Consider the following 20,188-nt stretch of genomic DNA (forward strand, 5'->3'; position numbering starts at 1 on the left):
TGAACTTGACCCTAATCATCCTGGGAGTGATCTTATAAGACCAGTGCAGAGCTGCTGCTGCCAAACTCTATTACCGGAAATGACCCCACATGTTTTTTTTAAGCATGGGATCCATCTACTTCCCAAATAGCATGGCCTTGAATATGTTCCATGAGGTAATTCTGAATATTTTCCCTATACTTTCTCGATTCTTCTTGTATACTTTTAATTCTGATGACTTGGTTAAAAACCTGTCAGAAGGAGAAGCAGCCTCTTACCATGCCCTAGAGGTTAGAGAAACTTACAGTCATTGAGAACTGGGACATAAAAAGGGAGATTGGGAGACAAAATTAGATCCTTAACAGTGTTGTTATGATTTGGTACTATGTGAGGTTCAGAAAGCAAAACACCAGGAATGCACCAGCCCTCCGATAATGTGCTGTATTTTTTCTGAATGTTTAGAGGTCTATTCTTGTTCCTCTCTTCTTTATAGAGGTGGACTCTTCTTCCATCTGGGCAAGGATACAACTCAGGCTCTTTTAAGTGTCATTTTGGCCTTTGCAGTCAAGAGTACAATCACTGCACTATGGGAACTTGCCAGAGACCTCAGTGTCAAGTTGCCCGCTACTAGCTAAACCCTGATGACAGCACTTGATATTTAAGCAGGATAATCCAACAGGCTAACCGTGCATTCCTTTAGATCAGAGTTCTTAGAAGTTTACTATCTCTACAAAAGTAATTCAGAATTTGAGTTTTCACCCTGAGATTTTTTTTTTTACCCTTTATCAGTTACAGAGATGAAACTTGCCTCATTCACACCTGAAAAATATTTTCTTACTCTTAAGAGTAACCGTAAGGCATGGTTTCTTCTTAGGGATTCAGGAGACTTTTTTTTTTTTTACCTTTGTTGTACCACTGGATCCTGGAGGTCCCCCTAAGGTGGCTTGGGCCACGGGGGTACAGCAGAGTGGAGCAGCTCGCTTTCACCTCTTCAACACACTGACTCCCACTGCTCTTGATTCTCTGAGCTCTATCCCACAGCAAATTTTAGAAACAACTTTAGCACCTTCAAAGAATCATATTTGATATTTTTTGCTCTCAGCTTTTAATCAAGAGATAATATGTAAATGTGCCCGTAAAGTTTCTGAACATCTTTGTAAACTCTGCTGAAGTCATTCTCTGTTATTTTGTGCAAGTATCACTTAACCTGTATATTTTGATGTGGTAATTTATGTTTAGTTTGATGCTCAGAAAAAATCCATATAAAATGATAAAATGGTTAGTTTTCTTTATTAAGCAATGAGAACTTTGCCTCTTTGTATTTGGGGAAGACAAGAAATGCCACACACCTCTGCCCATACCAGGTTCCCTTTTGATCCCATGTACTCTCTGCAGAGGCAGTGCCACTAATTCAGTGGATCCGATGTGTTAGTTTTCTGTATAACAAATGACCATAAGCTTAATGGCTTTAAACAGCACTCATTTATTAGCCCATGGTTCTATCGGTCAGAATTCCAGGCAGGCTTGGTTGGGTCCTTTCCTTAGGATCTCCTAAAGCCAAAATCAAAGTGTTGGCTTTCATGTGTTATCTAGAGGCCTGGAAATGAATTTACTTTCATGATCTTTTATGCTGTTGGCAGAAAATGTTTGTTTTCAGAAGACTAACGTCCCCGTTTCCTTGATGGCAGTCAGCCAGTGGGGGAAGGTGCTGTCAGCTGCCAGAGGCCACTTGCAGTCCTTGGCACATGGCTGCTCCATCCTCAAATCCGGCAACAGTATGTCAGATTCTCCTCATGCTTTGGATCTCTCTGACTACTTCTCCTGCTACCAGCCAGAGAAAACTGTTTTAGGGACTCATGTCATTGGGTGAGACCCACCTGGACAAATCTCCATATTTGAAGGTCAACTGATGAGTAATCTTGATTACATCTGCAAAATCTCTTTTGCCATGTGACATTATGTAATCACAGGAACACCACCAGGGGACAGGGTCATGGGAGTCGTCTTAGAATCCTGCCTGCCACATTTACAGTCAAATAAAATTCAGCTCTGAATTGGTCCAAGCTTTACTATTAGGCTGCCTTAGAGGCAGAAACCTGGTTTCCTTGCTCCATTTTGCATTTTTTCCACGTAGGCTACAACTCAGGGCAAACGCTGTCTTCTAGAGGCCATCCCCACAGTCCTTTGGGTTGGATTGATGGGAAGCTACCCCACAGATGTATCCATCCTGGTCCTACTGGGTAGGTTCATTTAGTCCTCCTGTCCCAAATGCAACTTGCTAATGACACTGTTCTTGTTAGCCCTGTCCTGGAAGGACTAAGGACTAACCCAGCTAGTGCAACAGTGATTCTTAGCTTTCCATTTCATGGACACACACCCCCTACCACAAGATCCCTAAAAGAAGAAGAATGTCAGAAGGAATATGAGCCCAAACTCTGCTAGACGATTCCCAATAGTTATCTTTCCCTGTGTGTCCTGGCTACTAGGAAGGTCAAAATTAAATTGTACTTTTATTTTTACTTGCAGTAAAAACAATCAACTTGCCCTGGCACAGCTGTCTTCCTGCTGTCATCACAAGATCCTTGTTCCTTTATCCTTTTTAATCATCCTATTATATGTGTATCTTATACTGTAGGCACATTCAGATACCTTTTTGAAGTCGAGATGTATAAATAAATAAATAATGGATAAATTAAGGGATACCTGAGGAAAATCAACTTAGTTGACTTTTCAGTAATCAGAAAGCTGGGCTCATTTTATTTAACTTCATTGGTATGACTCAGCTCTCTGCAGGGTGACATGAAGGTTATATAAATACAGGCTCTAACAGAGAATACCAAGTTATTAACTTTAAATATATTCAAGTAAATCTATAATTTTTAAGAGCCAAGGGCCATCACTGTTGACTTATAGCACCTGAAGTATTTTGAGGGCTCTGGCATCAAACACAGATCTTGGCTCTTCTAGATATTTTTGCTGCTGCTGTATAAATAAATAAATACTAAAATTCTTAAATTTGAGTTTGAGTCTGTGTTTGAATCATCAGCACATGTAGACGCGACCTACTTTCTGATGGAACCAGATCTTATTGGTACGCCAACTAGCACTTGAATCTTAGCGTATTAGAAACACGTGCCTTCCCTGACGAGGTACAGTTGAAGCTAGTCGACTCTTCTTCCATTGCCCTCCTTTTGTGGAATTTTAAAAGGCTGACTTTGTTTGTTTTGATGTATAATCCTAGCCGAATTTTTTAAGTATGCCCTTTGAGATTTGATGTGAGCATCTTTTTTCCCCATAAGAAATGATTATTGGGTTTTTTATTTACATAAAAATATTGTTCTTAGTCTGTACACACAGTTCTTGGTTTAAAATAGATCTTGAAGATCTTGTAATGATCTTTCTGTTTTACAAGAGATGAAACTAAAGCCTAAATGATGAAACTAAAGGGTGCTCAAATAACTTTCCAAAGTCACAGAGTTGATTGGAAGCAAAGCTAACACTATTATATAACTTAGGTCTTCTGATGCCCTGGCCTGTGTTTTTTCTTAAATCAGAAATGGAGTGCTTTGGAGGAATTAACGTGTTTGGTTTCTTAAACATGAATGAGATTTAAGTGAGCGTTTCAGAAAGCTTCTTCCAAAAGGAATGAATAAAAGTGACTACAATCCAGGTCTTGGTTGAGCGTTCTTTCTATTCAATCATGATGCACTTCACTTATTCTGTGAGGCTTTTGTCAATCTCTTTGCTAATGTCAGTGGTTTTCCAAAATTTCCCAGTTTTTATTATGCTGCTCCTTTGTACATTTCAAAAACTGTCCTATTCTGCTGCACTTTTTAAACATTTACCTTTTAGCTTTAGGTAACAGAAACGTTTCATACTTGTATTCCTACCATTCAAAAATACTTGCCACGGTCCTTAAACTCACTGACGCTTTGCAGCATATTTCTCATGGCATATCTGGGAGTTCATTTAAATTTCTTCTTCTTTTTAAGGCTGTGTTTCTGAGCTCTTTCCCCGCTGTGTACTCAGAACTGTTGAAGCTCTTTGATGTCCGGGAAGTGGCTAACTTGGTCCAGGACACTCTGGGCAGTCTGCCGACCATCCTGCACGTGGATGATTCCCTGCAGGCCATCAAACTGCAGTGCATTGGCAAAACCGTGGAAAGCCAGCTTTATACCAACCCAGGTAGGGTGCTGAGTCTCTTGGAGGAAATTTTGCCTCTAAAAAGCCATTTTGTGCATTGTAGCCATTGGTCAGCAGATGCAATTAAAAACAAAAAACTTAAAGGCACTTTCTCAAAACCATTGTTTATTTGGGTGGTAAATGTATTTAGTAGTCAAATACAAAAGTATGGCAATTAAAACTTTATTTCTGGAAATAATGAAAACTAATGATGAAATTATTGTTTTTTATGTTTGATGGGATTTAACACTTTCCTTCAGAGAGGCTTACAGGTACCTGATAGGATCCTTATTTGTCTCTTTTGTTTTTAAAAGGTTTTCATCAGTTTGCATTCTGAAGCTATATGAAACTTTGCATTATTGTTTTTTACTTTACCCCGAGAGCAAGTGGTCAGTTACTTAAATTGATTTTGTTGTAATAACTGTTAGTACGTTCCATGGCCTCTCGTTTTCTTCTGTTTTTTTTTTTTCCCTGAAGAAATACCAGAGTGACTGCAAATCTCATTTTAAAGTTTATTTTAAGAAATTTAAATCAGCCTCCCAAGTAAAAAAACTTATTAAAATAAATTCCATTAAGAATTATTTTCCCTGACAGGCATGGTGGCTCACACCTGTAATCCCAGCACTTTGGAAGGCCAAGGCGGGCAGATCACTTGAGGTCAGGAGTTCAAGACCAGCCTGGCCAACATGGTGAAACCCCATCTCTACCAAAAATACAAAAAAATTACCCAAGTGTGTTGGGAGGTGCCTGTAATCCCAGCTACTCGTGAGGCTGAGGCAGAAGAATTGCTTGAACCTGGGAGGCAGAGGTTGCAGTGAGCCGAGGTGGCGCCAGTGTACTCCACCCTGGGCAACAGAGAAAGACCCTGTCTCAAAAAAGAAAAAAAGAATGATTTTCCCATATGAATGTGTATGTATGTATAATTTTTTGAAATAGTTTTATATATAGTAAACAATTTTTTACATATTTTCTTGTAAAATATTTTGTATATACATTTAAGAATAGAGCATAATAATGGCAAATCATTAACAAATCTTAACATTACCATTTATTTGCTTTAGATTTTTTTTTTTTTTTTGAGACAGAGTCTCGTTCTGTTGCCCAGGCTGGAGGGCAGTGGTGCGATCTCGGCTCACTGCAACCTCTGCCTCCCAGGTTGAAGTGTTTGTCCTGCCTTAGCCTCCTGAGTAGCTGGGATTACAGGCGTGCACCACCACACCCGGCTAATTTTTGTATTTTTAGTAGAGATGGAGTTTCACCATGTTGGTCAGGCTGGTCTCGAACTCCTGACTTTGTAATCTGCCCACCTTGGCCTCCCAAAGTGCTGGAATTACAGGCGTGAGCCACCGCACCTGGCCTTGCTTTAGATTTTTTATTAAGAATTCATCACAGATATACTCATGGTCCTCCTGTCTAGGCTCCCACTTCCTTCATAGAAATTTCCACTATCAGAGATTATGGTTCCTATTTTCTATTCCTTTATTACATAGCTTTAAAAATATATTATATGATTTTTTCTTCTTTACAAATTTTTAAATCATTTCATCTTTAAATGATAACACTACATTGTATGTCACTCTTTGGAGTGCTTTTTTTGATTAACATTATACTTATTGTTTGTTTGTTTTTTTGAGACAGAGTCTTGCTCAACCACCCAGGCTGGAGTGCAGTGGCAGAATCTCGGCTCACTGCAACCACCATCTCCCAGGTTCAGATGATTCTGCCATCTCAGCCTCCTGAGTAGCTGGGATTACAGGCACCCACCATCATGCCTGGCTAATTTTGTATTTTAGTAGAGATGGGGTTTCACCATGTTGGCCAGGCTGGTCTTGAACTTCTGACCTCAGCTGATCCACCCACCTCAGCCTCCCAAAGTACTAGGATTACAGGCGTGAGCCACCGCACCCAGCCTAATATTATACTTTTATATTTTTCCATGCCACTAGATATAGCTCTACTTTGTTGTTTTTTACTGTTGTACAATATTCCACTGTATGAACATACCACAGTTAATTTATTTTTTCTCCTGTTGAAGGACTTTTGAGATGTTTCTAATTATTTTTTCTGAAATAGCACTTCAAACAATGTAAAAGAAAGTTCAACCTTCCGATTTCTCCCAATGAAAACATTTCCTGGAGAAAAGATACTTCTTGTAGTGGTTTTCTGACTCTGCTGCTCAGAGCCCTAAGGGTTCTGTACAGTGATTCGGGAATCTCTCCGGGGTTGGGAACAGGGACTGTACAGGGGATGTAGGTCCCGATGGAGCACCCTACTGTAACTCAAGCACCAACCCTGCTTTCACCACACTAAGAAAAGTTCACTCCTGTCTCAGAAGAATTGCTAATTTCTGCCATATTTCTCCCACAATGACCAGATAATTCTTTGTTAAGTTAACGTCTTACACTAAGAAAGCAAGACAGTCATCAAAATTGTTTTCAAACGTAAGGAAAATATTATGAGGGGTTTGTGTTCATTGCCTCTGAGCAATGTAATCTGTCTTTGGACCCAGTTCCTTATTGGTTCCTGATGCTCTGTAGAGAATAGAGAAATCAGGACTGGAAAGATACACAGAGAAGAAGCTGCTGCGATGCAGGCTAAAGAATGTTGGGTCCCGTGGGAATTGATGAGAACATGTACTATGGTAAGGGATGGAAGGACTCATGAGACCCAAGAAATGTTGACCCTGCAGGGTCTGTGTCAGTGCCCTGGAAGAGAGGCTCAGGGCCAGTGTGGGGAAGCTGGTAATAGTGGATATGGTGGCATGCAAGAGGAAGAGAAGAAGAGGAAACCCTGTCTGCTCATGTGTGGGAAGCTCGCCATGGAGGATTATTATGGAGAAGCAAAAGTGGCTCACGATCAACAGAATCCTTATCTCACGCAGATGTTGAACAAAGAAAAGGCTTCTGTCCCTGCTGCAACAGGATGTGGCTTGGCTTGGTGTTTCCTGACTCATTGAAGAGACTGTGATGTATAGATGGGCCAGGCAGAACACATCAAGAAGGAGCCCATCTTTATGGGGAAAACTACGAAGTGTCCCTGAGAGCCTTCCAGGGCTCAGAGTATCTTCTGTTTAAATCACATGGGACTACACAATACTGCTAGAGAAACGTGGAAAGTGTTTCTAGTGACTTTGGCATTCTAAATCAGAAACTGTGGACTTAGGGGGGACTGATGGGCATATTTATGTTGTCTAGTTGAAAGAGGAGATGTGGGAAGGAAAAGAAGATGTGAAATGCAAACAGCAGGCTCCACAGACAGTGTCAGAGAACAGGACGTGATATCTTGGGTTGTGGTTAACTGGAGAGTGTGATCCTGACAAGGGCCTTGGTATATCTCACAAAAATAGGCTGATTCTGTCTGACTGGAGAGGAAAGAAGAGGGACAATATAAAACTGTATAACTAAAGAACTATAATAAAAGAGTGCCCAGTGGTCCACTCAAAATAAAAGGTAGAAGGGTTAAGCCTCACACTTCTGACCTTCCATTTAAAAAATTAACACACACACACACAATTTTTACAACACCTAAGGGTTCTTTGGGGGGATGGGGAACTTGGGATTGAATGCCCTAGGTTTTATCATGTTTCCCCAGAGATAACTGTATCCAAATAACGAGGAATGGGTTAAAAAAAATTATTTTATTATAAACACAAAACAATAGCATCACCAAAATGTGGAAATAGGACTCATTTTAGATATAGTTATGGTGTAGTCATTTCTCATTGCTGCTGTGACAATAATCACAAACTTAGTGGCTTAAAACAACACAAACTTGGCGAGACACAATGGGTCACGCCTATAATCCGAGCACTCTGGGAGGCCGAGGCAGGAGGATTACCTGAGGTTGGGAGTTCGTGACCAGCCTGACCAACGTGGAGAAACCCCATCTCTACTAAAAATACAAAATTAGCCAGGCCTGGTGGCAAGTGCCTGTAATCCCAGCTACTCGGGAGGCTGAGGCAGGAGAATCGCTTGAACCCAGGAGGCAGAGGTTGCAGTGAGCTGAGATAGTGCCATTGCACTCTAGCCTGGGCAACAAGAACAAAATTCCATCTCAAAAATAAATAAAATAAATAAATAAATAAATAACACAAACTTTTTATCCTACTGGTCGATAGGGTGGAAGTCCAAGATTATTCTCAATGGGCCGAAATTAAGATATTACCAGCATCTCTACAAAAAATAAACAAAAAATAGTCAGGTGTGGTGGTGCATACCTGTGGTGCCAGCTACTCAGCAGGCTGAGATGGGAGGATCATTTGAGTCCAGGGGGTTGAGAATATAGTGAGCCATGATCACACCACTGCGCTCCCGCTTGGCTGGCAGATAGAGACCCTGTCTCAAAAAAAGGGGGAAGCAAAGAGTACAGTTGGCTCACATTTTAAGAAAATGAATTTCAAAACCTTTTCAGACCTGAGATGTTACAAGCCCATCGAGACAACTAGAAAGTTCTAGAAGTTGACATTTTATTAGAATCCTGTATTAGTCAGATTTCTCCAGAGAAACAGAACCAATAGGGTATGTGTGCATATACGTGGAGGAAGGAAGGAAGGGAGGAAAGGAAGGAAAGAAAGGGAAGGGAGGAGGATGGAAGGAAGGAAAGGAGTCATAAGGAAATGGTTTACGTGATTATAGAGGCTGAGAAATCTGCAGTCAGTAAGCTGGAGACCCATAAAAGCTGATGATATAGTTTCAGTCTGAGACCAAAGGCCTGAGAAGCAGGAGAGACAATGGTACAAGTTACAGTTCAAGTCCAAGTCCGAATGCAAGAGAAGACCATTGTCCTAGCTTGAAGATCATCAGGAAGAGAGAGCATATTCTCCATTACTCAGCCTTTTCTTCAATTCAGGCCTTCAACAGAGTGGACAAGGCTCACCACGTGGGGAGGACAGTTTGCTAAACTCTGTCCAGCAATTCCAGCATTATTCTCCTGCAGGAACTTCCTCACAGACACACCCAGAAAAATGTTTAACCAACTATCTGGGCACCCCGTGGCCCAGACAAGTTGATACGTTAAAATTAACCATCACAAATCCCAAGGAGAAAAAAGCAGAGGAGGCGTGCAAAGTAACACACATGGCTGCAGAATAGTCATGGTTGAGCTTAAGAGTAGAAATTAACACATAGAGAAGACAGAAAGAAGGACATATGTGAATGTCAGCACCACAGAAAGGAATGGAATGTTGGCCTGGGAAGATTCGAGACAGGTTGTGTTAAGGGTCTCTGGGCAGCCACACAGCTGGACAGGAGTGGGCAGGAGGACTGAATCACCCCCTTAGTCACACCCCCAGGGTCAGATTCTAGAACATCTGACCAAACCTGAAGGACACAGATAACATTTGGAATCTAAATAGATTGGTATCTGATGTCTAAATAATCTGGGGTCCAGGTGGACTTATTTAAAGCATTAAAAATCAGCAACTCATTTTTCCCTTTCTCCCCCAAATTTTATTCTTCCTATTTGCTGAAGGCCATGAATAGAAGAGTCTAAATAGTTTTGGAGAAGACAGCTTTGGCAATGACAAAAGGGTAGATTTGATGTGGAGGGATTGTTGGAGAAGAAGGGTGCATGGAGGGTAGCAGAGAGACATAGTTTAGGGCATGGTAGTGAGAGGTCAGGAACAGGGTCTCCCAGACTTTGCAAGGTCAAATTCTGCTAGAGCTGTGGGTTTTACATTCACTTTGCATTTGTCACCACTGCTTAGTACTTGATTTGTTTAGTAGATGTCTGCAGGTAATGCTGAGCCATTTTCTTGCTAAAAAATAACTGTATATGTTTCTATTTTGAAAGAATTGAAGAGTTTATCAGGCAAAAACCCAGCACAGATAATAGAAGTGAGTATAAAGACCTAAAGGCACTCATCATGTACCATTGGTGAGAAGATTGCTGGTATAACTTGCTTTTGCCTACAAACTAAAAAATAAGTGTTTTAGGGTAGGTATTTTTTAAAGTAATCAAGTATTTTTTTGTTTTGTTTTTGTTTTTTTTCTTTTTGGCGGAAACTCCCCAGTCCCCATTAAGAATCTTGTGGATTTTATACAAAACTGCAATAAAAAATTAAGGGAAAGAAAGAGAAAGGTAGACTATTACTCTGTTTTTAAAATATACCTAAGAATTAATGCTCTCCCCAACACTTTAGGCCATAATATAAAGAAAGGATGTTTGATGGGTTTTTCTGTTAATTTGACAACTTCAGGAATAAAATCTTACTACAGTTGATGGGTGCCTAGTAGCTTTTATTTCTTAGAACTGTAAAGTGCAGTTTAGTGTTGGGTTTTATTGCATTGCAAGTGATTAAATTTCTTTTATTCTTAAAAATGACATTTGTTTAGAACTTTTCTGCTAGCCAGGGCTTGCAAAATACAGAGTCCTTATAAAGAATAAAGTTGTGCAAATAAGGGCTTCTTTCTTCTCTAGAAGCAGAGTAAAAATGCAGGACCACTGGAAAAAAATGTACAGACCTTAGTTTTTTTCATATGAAATTTGTGATGATGATCCAATATAAAAGTATATTTTCAAAAACTACCTGGGACCTCAAGAAAGCCTTTGGCTAAAAATCATTAGTGTTCTGTTCTTTCAGTCTCTACCCCTTTACCTCACCCCACTTCTTCCCCCTTACCTGTATTCCCCTCTGGCTCCCTCTCCCAGGCTTTTCCAAAGGGAAAAGACTCAGGGGCGAATGCCTTTCCGGGTGTTCTTCACCATCAGGGAGCTCTGAAAGCACTTGCTGAAAGTGTAACAGTTTCCACTGGGTTTCAGGCTCTTTTCTTGGATTTTATGAAAGATTTGCCCACATAATGATTTTGCATTTTCTGTTTTTGTTGTTGTTGTTGCTAAAGTTTAAACAGCTATAACCATGTTTAAGTGGATGTTCTTAATGAAGAACCTAGAAAGATGTATCTTTGAAAGATAGTTTCTACGTCTGTCTCTAGACAGGGCAAAGATAAAATTAAGAGTTTTAGGTAACACCTCACCCTGCACATAGAACTTAAGATGAAAAATATGCCTCACTGAAATCATAGTTGCCCCTAGGTTTTCACTGTGGGTTTTGAAAACAAATGTAAACTCATATATTTTGGGAGTCACAAGACTCCCTTTCAACTTAGTTCTCTTACTATGTTTCTGAACTTTTCAATGCTGATTGACAGTATAGCAAGCACATTACTGGGGAAAGGGTGACACCTGTATTATTTCATTTCTTACACGTCACTCATCCACATTTGCACAGATTTCCAGAGGGATGGGGAGCATGTGTGTCACAGGCAGCTGCCGTGGCTTGCAAGGTAGTGGGAATCGCTGTCTCCCCGTGCTCAGAGCAAGCACCAGCAGATGGAGTCATTGTAAACTAGACTGATAATGGGCCTCCTGCACTCTTCCTGTTTAAGCTCTGTTTAAACCTGAAGACAGAAATGCCAGGCTCTATTTCAGTAGCCTGTAATATCCAGTAGAACTCATGATGGAGTTCATTCATTCAACAAATATTTATTATGGGCAGACTCCACAGTATTATCTTAGAAATATATTATGATGGAAATACTATAACAAATTGAACCGATAGAGTCCCTGCCCGATGTCTGTTTACAGTAAAGCACAAAAGTAGATGTCGAACAAGTAATTTTATATATATATATATATATATATATATATATATATATTTTTTTTTTTTTTTTTTTTTTTTTTTTTTTTTTGAGACGGAGTCTCGCTCTGTCACCCAGGCTAGAGTGCAGTGGCCGGATCTCAGCTCACTGCAAGCTCCGCCTCCCGGGTTCACGCCATTCTCCTGCCTCAGCCTCCCGAGCAGCTGGGACTACAGGCGCCCGCCGCCTCGCCCGGCTAGTTTTTTTTTTTTTGTATTTTTTAGTAGAGACGGAATTTCACTGGGTTAGCCAGGATGGTCTCGATCTGACCTCGTGATCCGCCCGCCTCAGCCTCCCAAAGTGCTGGGATTACAGGCTTGAGCCACCGCGCCCGGCAAGTAATTATAATATGATAAAGTACAGCAGCATTTGTGATGGGGCAAGTTTCCAAGATGCCATGCAGCAGGGAAATCTGAGCAAATCTTGGGTCTCATTCCACCTGCTTAGCCTCAGTTAGTGCCATCCATGTGCTGACCCAACTCTCACATTTGTATTTCTAGGCCAGATTTCTCCTCAGGGCTCCAAACTTGAGTATCCAGTTGTGCTCTTAACATCTCTTGTGGATATTTCACAGGCTCCTTAAACTCAGCACGTCTGAAATGGAAATCTCAACTTTTTTCTCTCTGAGCTTACTCTTCCTCGGCTCAGTAGGTGGCAGCACCATCCACCTAGAAGCCTCAGAGTCATTCCTTCTCCCTTTTGCCCTTTGTCTCTGTCCATGGCCAAGACACCTCACGTGAGTCTGTAGCTTCTCCACACCCCCACTGCCTCCTCTCCTGTCCAGCCTCACTTGTTCTGAGCTGCCTCTGTCCTTTCTGTCCTTGTTTCCTGTATTTCCTTTCGCCTACCCGTCTATTAGCCAAAGTTACCTTTAGAATCATACCAGATGATGTCACTTCCAGCTCCTCCTCACATCCCAGTTCTGTTTTATTGGGGGGCACGCTCCAGAATTGATCTTCCATGCCCCATGATGTGGCCCCGTCCACCTGTCTCATCCCATCTCCTTGCTACTTTTCTCTAGAATCCACTTTCTTCAGCTCCTGCCTAACAGAGTTAATTCCCACTTATCCTTCATGGTTTAGTCTCTTATTTTCTCAAGAAATCTTGCTGCCCCACCCACTCAATTATCACTTTTATAGTACACTGTGTTTTGCTTCTTGAATCACCTAGCACAGTTGTAATGAAATAAGAGAATTGGGTATTTCATTGATTGATGTCTGTTTCCCTCCTCCACCCCAGAAGGGAAAACCCCAGAGGCCAGGGACTTTATTTGCCTTGATCACAACGATATCTCTAGCTTCTCTAATAGTGCCTGGTGCAAAGTAGGTGTTTAATAGATGTTTCATAAACACTAGGTACTGACTGAGTCATGGGTTAGGGATCAGGATACAGTAGCAAAAGCTACTAAATAGCCGGGCGCGGTAGCTCACGCCTGTAATCCCAGCACTTTGGGAGGCCGAGGCAGGTGAATCACCTGAGGTCAGGAGTTTGAGACCAGCCTGGCCAACATGGTGAAACCCTGTCTCTACTAATGTAGCAGGACAAGCTGCAGACAAAACCCTTCAGACACCAAGTTAAAGAAGGAAGGGCTTTATTCGGCCGGGAGCATCGGCAGGACTCGCATCTCAAAAACCAAGCTCCCAGAGCGAGCAATTCCTGTCGCTCTTAAGGGCTTACAACTCTAAGGGGGTCCGCATGAGAGGGTCGTGATCGATTGAGCAAGCAGGTGGTATGTGACTGGGGTCTGCATGCACCGGTAATTAGAACGGAACAGAACAGGACAGGGATTTTCACCGTGCTTTACCATACAGTGTCTGTTAATCTATAGATAACATAACTGATTAGGTCAGGAGTCAATCTTTAACTACCAGGCCCAGGGTATGGCGCAGGCTGTCTGCCTGTGGATTTCATTTCTGCCTTTTAGTTTTTATTTCTTCTTTCTTTGGAGGCAGAAATTGGGCATAAGACAATATGAGGGGTGGTCTCCTCCCTTACTAAAAATACAAAAATTAGCCAGGCATGGTGGACCGCACCTGTAGCCCCAGCCAGTCCAGAGGCTGAGGCAGGAGAATCACTTGAACCTGAGAGGCGGAGGTTGCAGTGAGCGGAGATCATGCCACTGCACTCCAGCCTGGGCGACAGAGCAAGACTCCATCTAAAACAAAACAAACAAACAAAACACTACTGAATAAATGATGTGTATTTAAAAAAATCTTATTGGAAAAGCAACTTTTGAGCTAAGAATGAGCATGAATATGACAATAAAACAGTGTGTGGCAGGGCGGCTATGTAAGAAGTCCCAGGCCAGGAGGTGGCACAACTACCAAAAGTAAGATGTACACAGTACATGTGTCTTGCTTTAGGAAAGATGCCTGAGGTGGAGGCATTTAGGGTGCAATTAAAGCCAGTGGGTGGGATCTGGGAGCTTAATACAGGGATCATCCGTAGCCTTCCACTGTTGCTTTCCTCTGTGATCCTGACATTCTCTTCATGAGAACGTAGCCCACTGAATCTGCAGTCCTTTCCTCTCTGAGTTCTTGTTGTCTGTATTCCAGTGTCTGAAAGGCTTGTTTGCAGGTTTTGTGACTGGCTGTGGCTTTGGCAGTTCAATTCCTGGTGGCTTTGATCACAGAGGCCCATCCCAGCTCTGATGTCAGGCTTTCTGTAGTCAGCAGTTCTGCTACATGCAAAGCTGTGCTGCTGCGTGTCCTTCTGCCTCCCTTGTTTACAATCTCCCCCTACTGAGGCCGCCCCACAGCAGTGCCCATGTCCAGCCCATGCTACAACCCAGTTTGTGGAATGTGATGGCCAACCATCGTGTGTTGTCATGGGACTCAAAGACCTCGCTCTCTTGGTGACCGAAGCTGGCTTCAAGGATCCATCTAAAGCTTATTGATAGAGACCAAAGTATGACTCCTCAAAATTAACCTAAAGGAGGAAATCTACCCCCATTTCTTAGCTTCCCTTGCTCCTTCCTAGTCCCGTGTCCATTGGGGATTACTGATGGGAGCTGGCTGTATATCCACTCAAGTGTATAGCAAAAAAGTAAATGAGAGTCACTCCTTATACACTCAAGGAGACATAAAACACCGTGAGCTTTATCTGAGATGTGGAATATGAGTGTATCAGCCCTTTCAAGGAGAGAATCTGCATGGCAGATTCTATTGTTAAATGTATGGAAAGTTAGTGAATGTTCAACTTGGGTTTGCTTTATGGGGGGTCTTATTTAACGGGCCTGTTTGTTTTCTTTTAAAGGTAAGAATTAGCATATCAACCAGTCAGCTTATTTGGCATTTACCCACCCATTCTATCAATTGCACTGGCTGCCATTGCCCAGGTAATGGAGAAAAAGCGAATCTGCAAGCTAGGTTGTTATGTATTTCTTTTTATACATGCCACACACGAATTATTTGTCTACCTTCCTTTTTTGCAGTCGACATTTTCTTAACAGTTGGCTGCAAATTGAATTTCTAGAAATCAAATCCCCCTAGCTGAAGGAACATATCAGATAAGCTTTATCTTCCTTTCTAATTAAACATTACTGGGCAGTGACTCCTGGCACTTAAATTCTCAGGGTTTTTTGTTTTTTTGTTTTTTGTTTTTTGTTTTCCTGGTTCTTTTTGTCAAGTAATTGATATTTGTAAATAAGTATTTAAGTTCCTTGGTGAGGCTTACTGTTTTTTTTTTTTTTTTTTTTTTTTTTTTTTTGAGACGGAGTCTCACGCTGTTGCCCAGGCTGGAGTGCAGTGGCGCGATCTCGGCTCACTGCAAGCTCCGCCTCCCGGGTTCCCGCCATTCTCCTGCCTCAGCCTCCTGAGTAGCTGGGACTACAGGCGCCCGCCACGGCGCCCGGCTAATTTTTTGTATTTTTAGTAGAGACGGGGTTTCACTGTGGTCTCGATCTCCTGACCTTGTGATCCGCCCGCCTCGGCCTCCCAAAGTGCTGGGATTACAGGCTTGAGCCACCGCGCCCGGCCGAGGCTTACTGTTTAAAGAAGGTCTTAATGAATTATTTTACAAGTTTGGATTTGCATATTCTGTATATATTTGTTTTCTTCATGTATAGAATGCCTGTGCCTTATGTTGTCTGTTTTGATGCTAAACCTGAGGCCAGACCTCAGGTAACCCAGTGGCAGGCACCAAAAGAAATAGGAGACTCTGGTTGAGTGTGGTGGCTCACGCCTGTGATCCTAGCACTTTGGGAGGCTGAGACGGGTGAATTGCCTGAGCTCGGGAGTTCAAGACCGGCTTGGGGAACATGGTGAAACCCCGTCTCTACTAAAAATACAAAAAATTAGCCAGGCATGGCGGTGTGTGCCTGTAATCCCAGCTACTCAGGAGGCGGAGACAGGAGAATCACTGAAACCCAGGAGGCAGAAGTTGCAGTGAGCCGAGATTGTGCCATTGCACTCCAGCCTGGGCAACAGAGCGAGACTCTGTCTCAAAAAAAAAAAAAAAAAAAAAAAAGGGAGAAAGAGAGGCACTTTCCCAGTTATGGATGCTTTATTTGCACTCCTTATGATTTTTAGTAGCATACAGAATCACTTTTATCTATAGATAGAGGAAATTAGAGGAAAAAAATTGAAAGAGGAAGAAAGGAGAATAACACTTACATAGCACTCATTGCATTCCAAGCACTGCTAGCTACTATGATCCGTAAAACAATCCCAGGAGGAGTTACCATTGCTGTCCTCGTTTTACAGATGAAAAGACTGAGGCTAGTCTTTCACAGAACTGGAATTCTAATCTAAGCAGTCTGATTCTTGGGTCCTCAAGTAGAAAGAAGGCAACAAATAGGGATCTTGAACAGGGTCAGTGGTGCAAGTCAAGTAGAATTTTTAATTTTGATCAAATGTAACTTATCACTTATCTTTGATAGTTTGAGGTTTTTGTACCTGTTTAAGAAATCTATGTCTAACTCAGGGTCACTAGGATTTTCTCCTATGTTTTCTTTCAGAACTTTTTTTTTTTTTTTTTTGAAACGGAGTCTCACTCTGTCTCCCAGGCTACAGTGCATTGGTGCAATCTTGGCTCACTGCAACCTCTACCTCCCGAGTTCAAGCGATTCTCCTGCCTCAGCCTCCCTAGTAGCTGGGACTACAGGTGCGTGCCGCCCCGCCCAGCTAATTTTTTGTATTTTTAGTAGAGACGGGGTATCATCATGTTAGCCAGGATGGTCTCAATCTCCTGACCTCGTGATCTACCCACCTCAGCCTCCCAAAGTGCTGGGATTATAGGCGTGAGCCACCGTGTCCGGCTCTTTCAGAACTTTTATACTTTTAACCTTTGCATTTAGGTCTATAATCTATCCCAAGTTAAATTTTGTATTTGGGGTAAGGTAAGGATAGAGGGTTTTTTTCAATTTTTTTAACATATGTGTATCCAATTGTTTTAGCACCATTTGTTGAAAAAACTTGTTTCTCCATTGAATTACCTCAGCATCTGTTAAAGAAAAAAAAATTTAATGACATTTGCTGCGGATGGTAAGTGTTATGCACGTCCCTGTGAAGAGACCACCAAACAGGCTTTGTGTGAGCAATAAAGCTTTTTAATCACCTGGGTGCAGGTGGACTGAGTCCGAAAAAGGAGTCAGCAAAGGGAGATGGGGTGGGGCAGTTTTATGGAATTTGGGTAGGTGATGGAAAATTACAGTTACAGGGGGTTGTTCTCTTGCGAGCAGGGGCGGGGATCACAGGGTGCTCGCTAGGAAGCTCCTGAGATTCATTGTCCAGGAGAAGGAATGTCACAAGGTCAATTGATCAGTTAGGGTGGGGCAGGAACAAATCATAAAGGTGGAATGTCATCAGTTAAGGCAGGAACTGACTATTTTCTCTTCTTTTGTGGTTCTTCAGTTGCTTCAGGCCATCTGTATGCATATGTGCAGGTCACAGGGGGTATGATGGCTTAGCTTGAGCTCAGAGGACAGTAAGGCAGGCTTTTTTCAAGGTGAGGGTCATAGTGATAGCTGTGGGGATGGCTACAAAGGGATTTTGCAACAGGGAGAGAGATTGGGCTAAATTTCTAATATAGCGTGGGTAAGTGGGACTTTATAGCCAAGGAACAGAGTTGGGGTGTATACACAGGAAATTATTAAGAGGAAGTATTAAAGATAAGGTGGGAGGTGGGGGCAGGGAGTGTGCAGATTCTGGTTAAACTGACCTAACAGGATTCTTGCTGAGGACAGGGCAAGGTGATCAGATATCACCTGAGGATGGTGGAGGATGAGGAACCCAATCACATATCAAGGGTGTTATCAACTTTATATTAATATATTGTTGGGATTGATTTGCTAAAGTTTTGAAAAGGGTTTTTGTATCTGTAGTTACAGATACTGGGTGGCAGTTGACTTGCAGACAAGACAAGGCTGAAATGTGGGCATGGTGTGTGTGGAGTTAGGGTAGAGCCAAGGAGCAAACTAATTTATTCCACAGAACCTCAGAAGACTCAGGTAGGCTTCAGAAAGGATCAGGAATTGAAAATATCGGGTAGCTCTGAAGATGAAATTGATTAATTTTCATATGCATTGCACCCTTCATCTTCAGAGAAACTTATCAGCCCAAGAGAAACTATCTCAGATACTGAACTCTGGGGACCCCTGCCCCAGCGGAACACCTATCTTCCCCATCCAACAGTGATGCCTCATTAGTTCACAAGCTTTCCTAGGCATACAGAGATTTTGTGATTTCCAGTTAGCATTTTAGTACCTTACTTGTAAAGATGAATGGACAAAGAAGGATCATCAGATATTGGAGAAAAGCCCCTAATGTGAAAAGCAGAAGCCAAAATAAATAAAGAAAAAAGTAATCCCAGCGCTTTGGGAGGCCGAAGCGGGTGGAGCATCTGAGGTCAGGAGTTCAGGACCAGCCTGGCCAACATGGTGAAACCCTGTCTCTACTAAAAATACAAAAACTAGCTGGGCGTGATGGCACGTGCATATAGTCCCAGCTACTGGGGAGGTTGAGGCAGGAGAAACACTTGAACCCAGGAGGCAGAGGTTGCAGTGAACCGAGATTGTGCCACAGCACTCCAGCCTGGGCAACAGAGTGAGACTCCATCTCAAAAAAAAAAAAAAAAAAAAAAAAAGGAAAAAGAAAAAAAAGAGTAACTAGGAAGAAAAAGATAGTTTAGGGAGCAAAACTGTTACCAGAAGAAGGGTCTTGAGTGTGAGATGTCCAGGTTCTTGGCATTCTAAACAAAGAATTGGGCAAAACACGCAAAGTAACAAAGGAATGAAACACAGGAACCAAGCAGCAAAAACGGGAATTTATTAAAGCGAGAAATACTCCACAGAATGAGAGTCAGCCCGAGCAAGCAGCTCTAGGGCCCAGTTAGAAAGTTTTCTGGGTTTGAAGTACTTCTTTTGAGGTCCCTTATCTGGATGAAGGATTTGGTCTATGGCTAATTAAAGGCTGAGGTGAATTGGCACCCTATGCAGATGAAGGGATGGTGTCTGCTTGGCCTGTGGTCAATCCAGGGCACTTTCCCTTTCCATCTGAGAGGTGGTGAAGGGGAGAGTTGCAGGGAGAGGAAACTTTGATACTTGTTACCCAGACGTGGGGAGTGGGGGGTTTTTCCTTTTGGTTCAGCTTTTGGAAGTTTGCATTAATAGGCCTTAAGGTCCCTGCCCCCAAACTCAGGTGTTTTCTCTTTTTATCCAGCTTTGGGAAGTCAGCATAAATTGGCCTGAGATTCCCTGCCCCAGACCTTAGTGTTTTTCCTCAGTTCAGCTTTAGGAAGTCAGAACAAATTGGCCTCAGATTCCCTGCTTCCAGACCCTGTTTTCCTGCCTCAAAACAAATTTTGAAAAATCTCGGATTTCCTCAGGGAAAGAAGAGAATGCATCTATGAAACAAGAATGGGTAGCTCTGAAAAGAGAACATTCAGAGAAATAAACAGGAATGGCTGCATAATGAAAATACAAGACCTGGTGCTCAAAAGTTAAGAATTTCAAGGTGGCAGTAGCATCGCTTACACCAGGCACAGGGTCCTTCTGAGCACAGGGACCTGTGTGACTTCTCAGGTTACACAGCCACGACACTGGTCCTGGGAGGGAGAAAGCTCTTAGAAATAAAATAGCTGATAGCATAAATAATAAAATGGAATACATGATTTGGAAGATAAGGTATGGAAATTACCAGGAAGTTGAACAAAAAGAGGGGGAACATCCTAGAAAAGCAGAAGATAGCTCAAGAGATTCAGTGTAAATGTAGTTGAATTTACAGGCAAAGGATAGAAGAAAATAATCCTAGAAATAATTCAAGGCAAATTCCCAGAACTGAAGAACACAAATTTATAGATTGAAAGGGTCAAGGCAAGTTACATAATCATGAAATTTTGAATTACCAGGGATAATTTCCCAAAAGCTTTCAAAGAGAGAAAAACAAAACCAA

The 20,188-nt window shown here is 42.1% G+C and overlaps 1 protein-coding gene across 6 annotated transcripts in view; it reads left to right on the plus strand.

The window, feature by feature from the left end:
- The window catches only part of DOCK4 (dedicator of cytokinesis 4), a 475,353-nt gene that overhangs the window by 330,842 nt on the left and 124,323 nt on the right, over positions 1 to 20,188 (plus strand). For all 6 annotated transcript variants that reach the window (XM_050782626.1, XM_050782628.1, XM_050782623.1 and 3 more), the window contains exon 23: positions 3,972 to 4,164. In XM_050782626.1, coding sequence (XP_050638583.1) covers positions 3,972 to 4,164 — 193 coding nt within the window. The remainder of the gene's footprint in view (positions 1 to 3,971; positions 4,165 to 20,188) is intronic.

The sequence above is a fragment of the Macaca thibetana genome, chromosome 3, assembly GCF_024542745.1.
Source record: "Macaca thibetana thibetana isolate TM-01 chromosome 3, ASM2454274v1, whole genome shotgun sequence".
NCBI lineage: Eukaryota > Metazoa > Chordata > Mammalia > Primates > Cercopithecidae > Macaca > Macaca thibetana.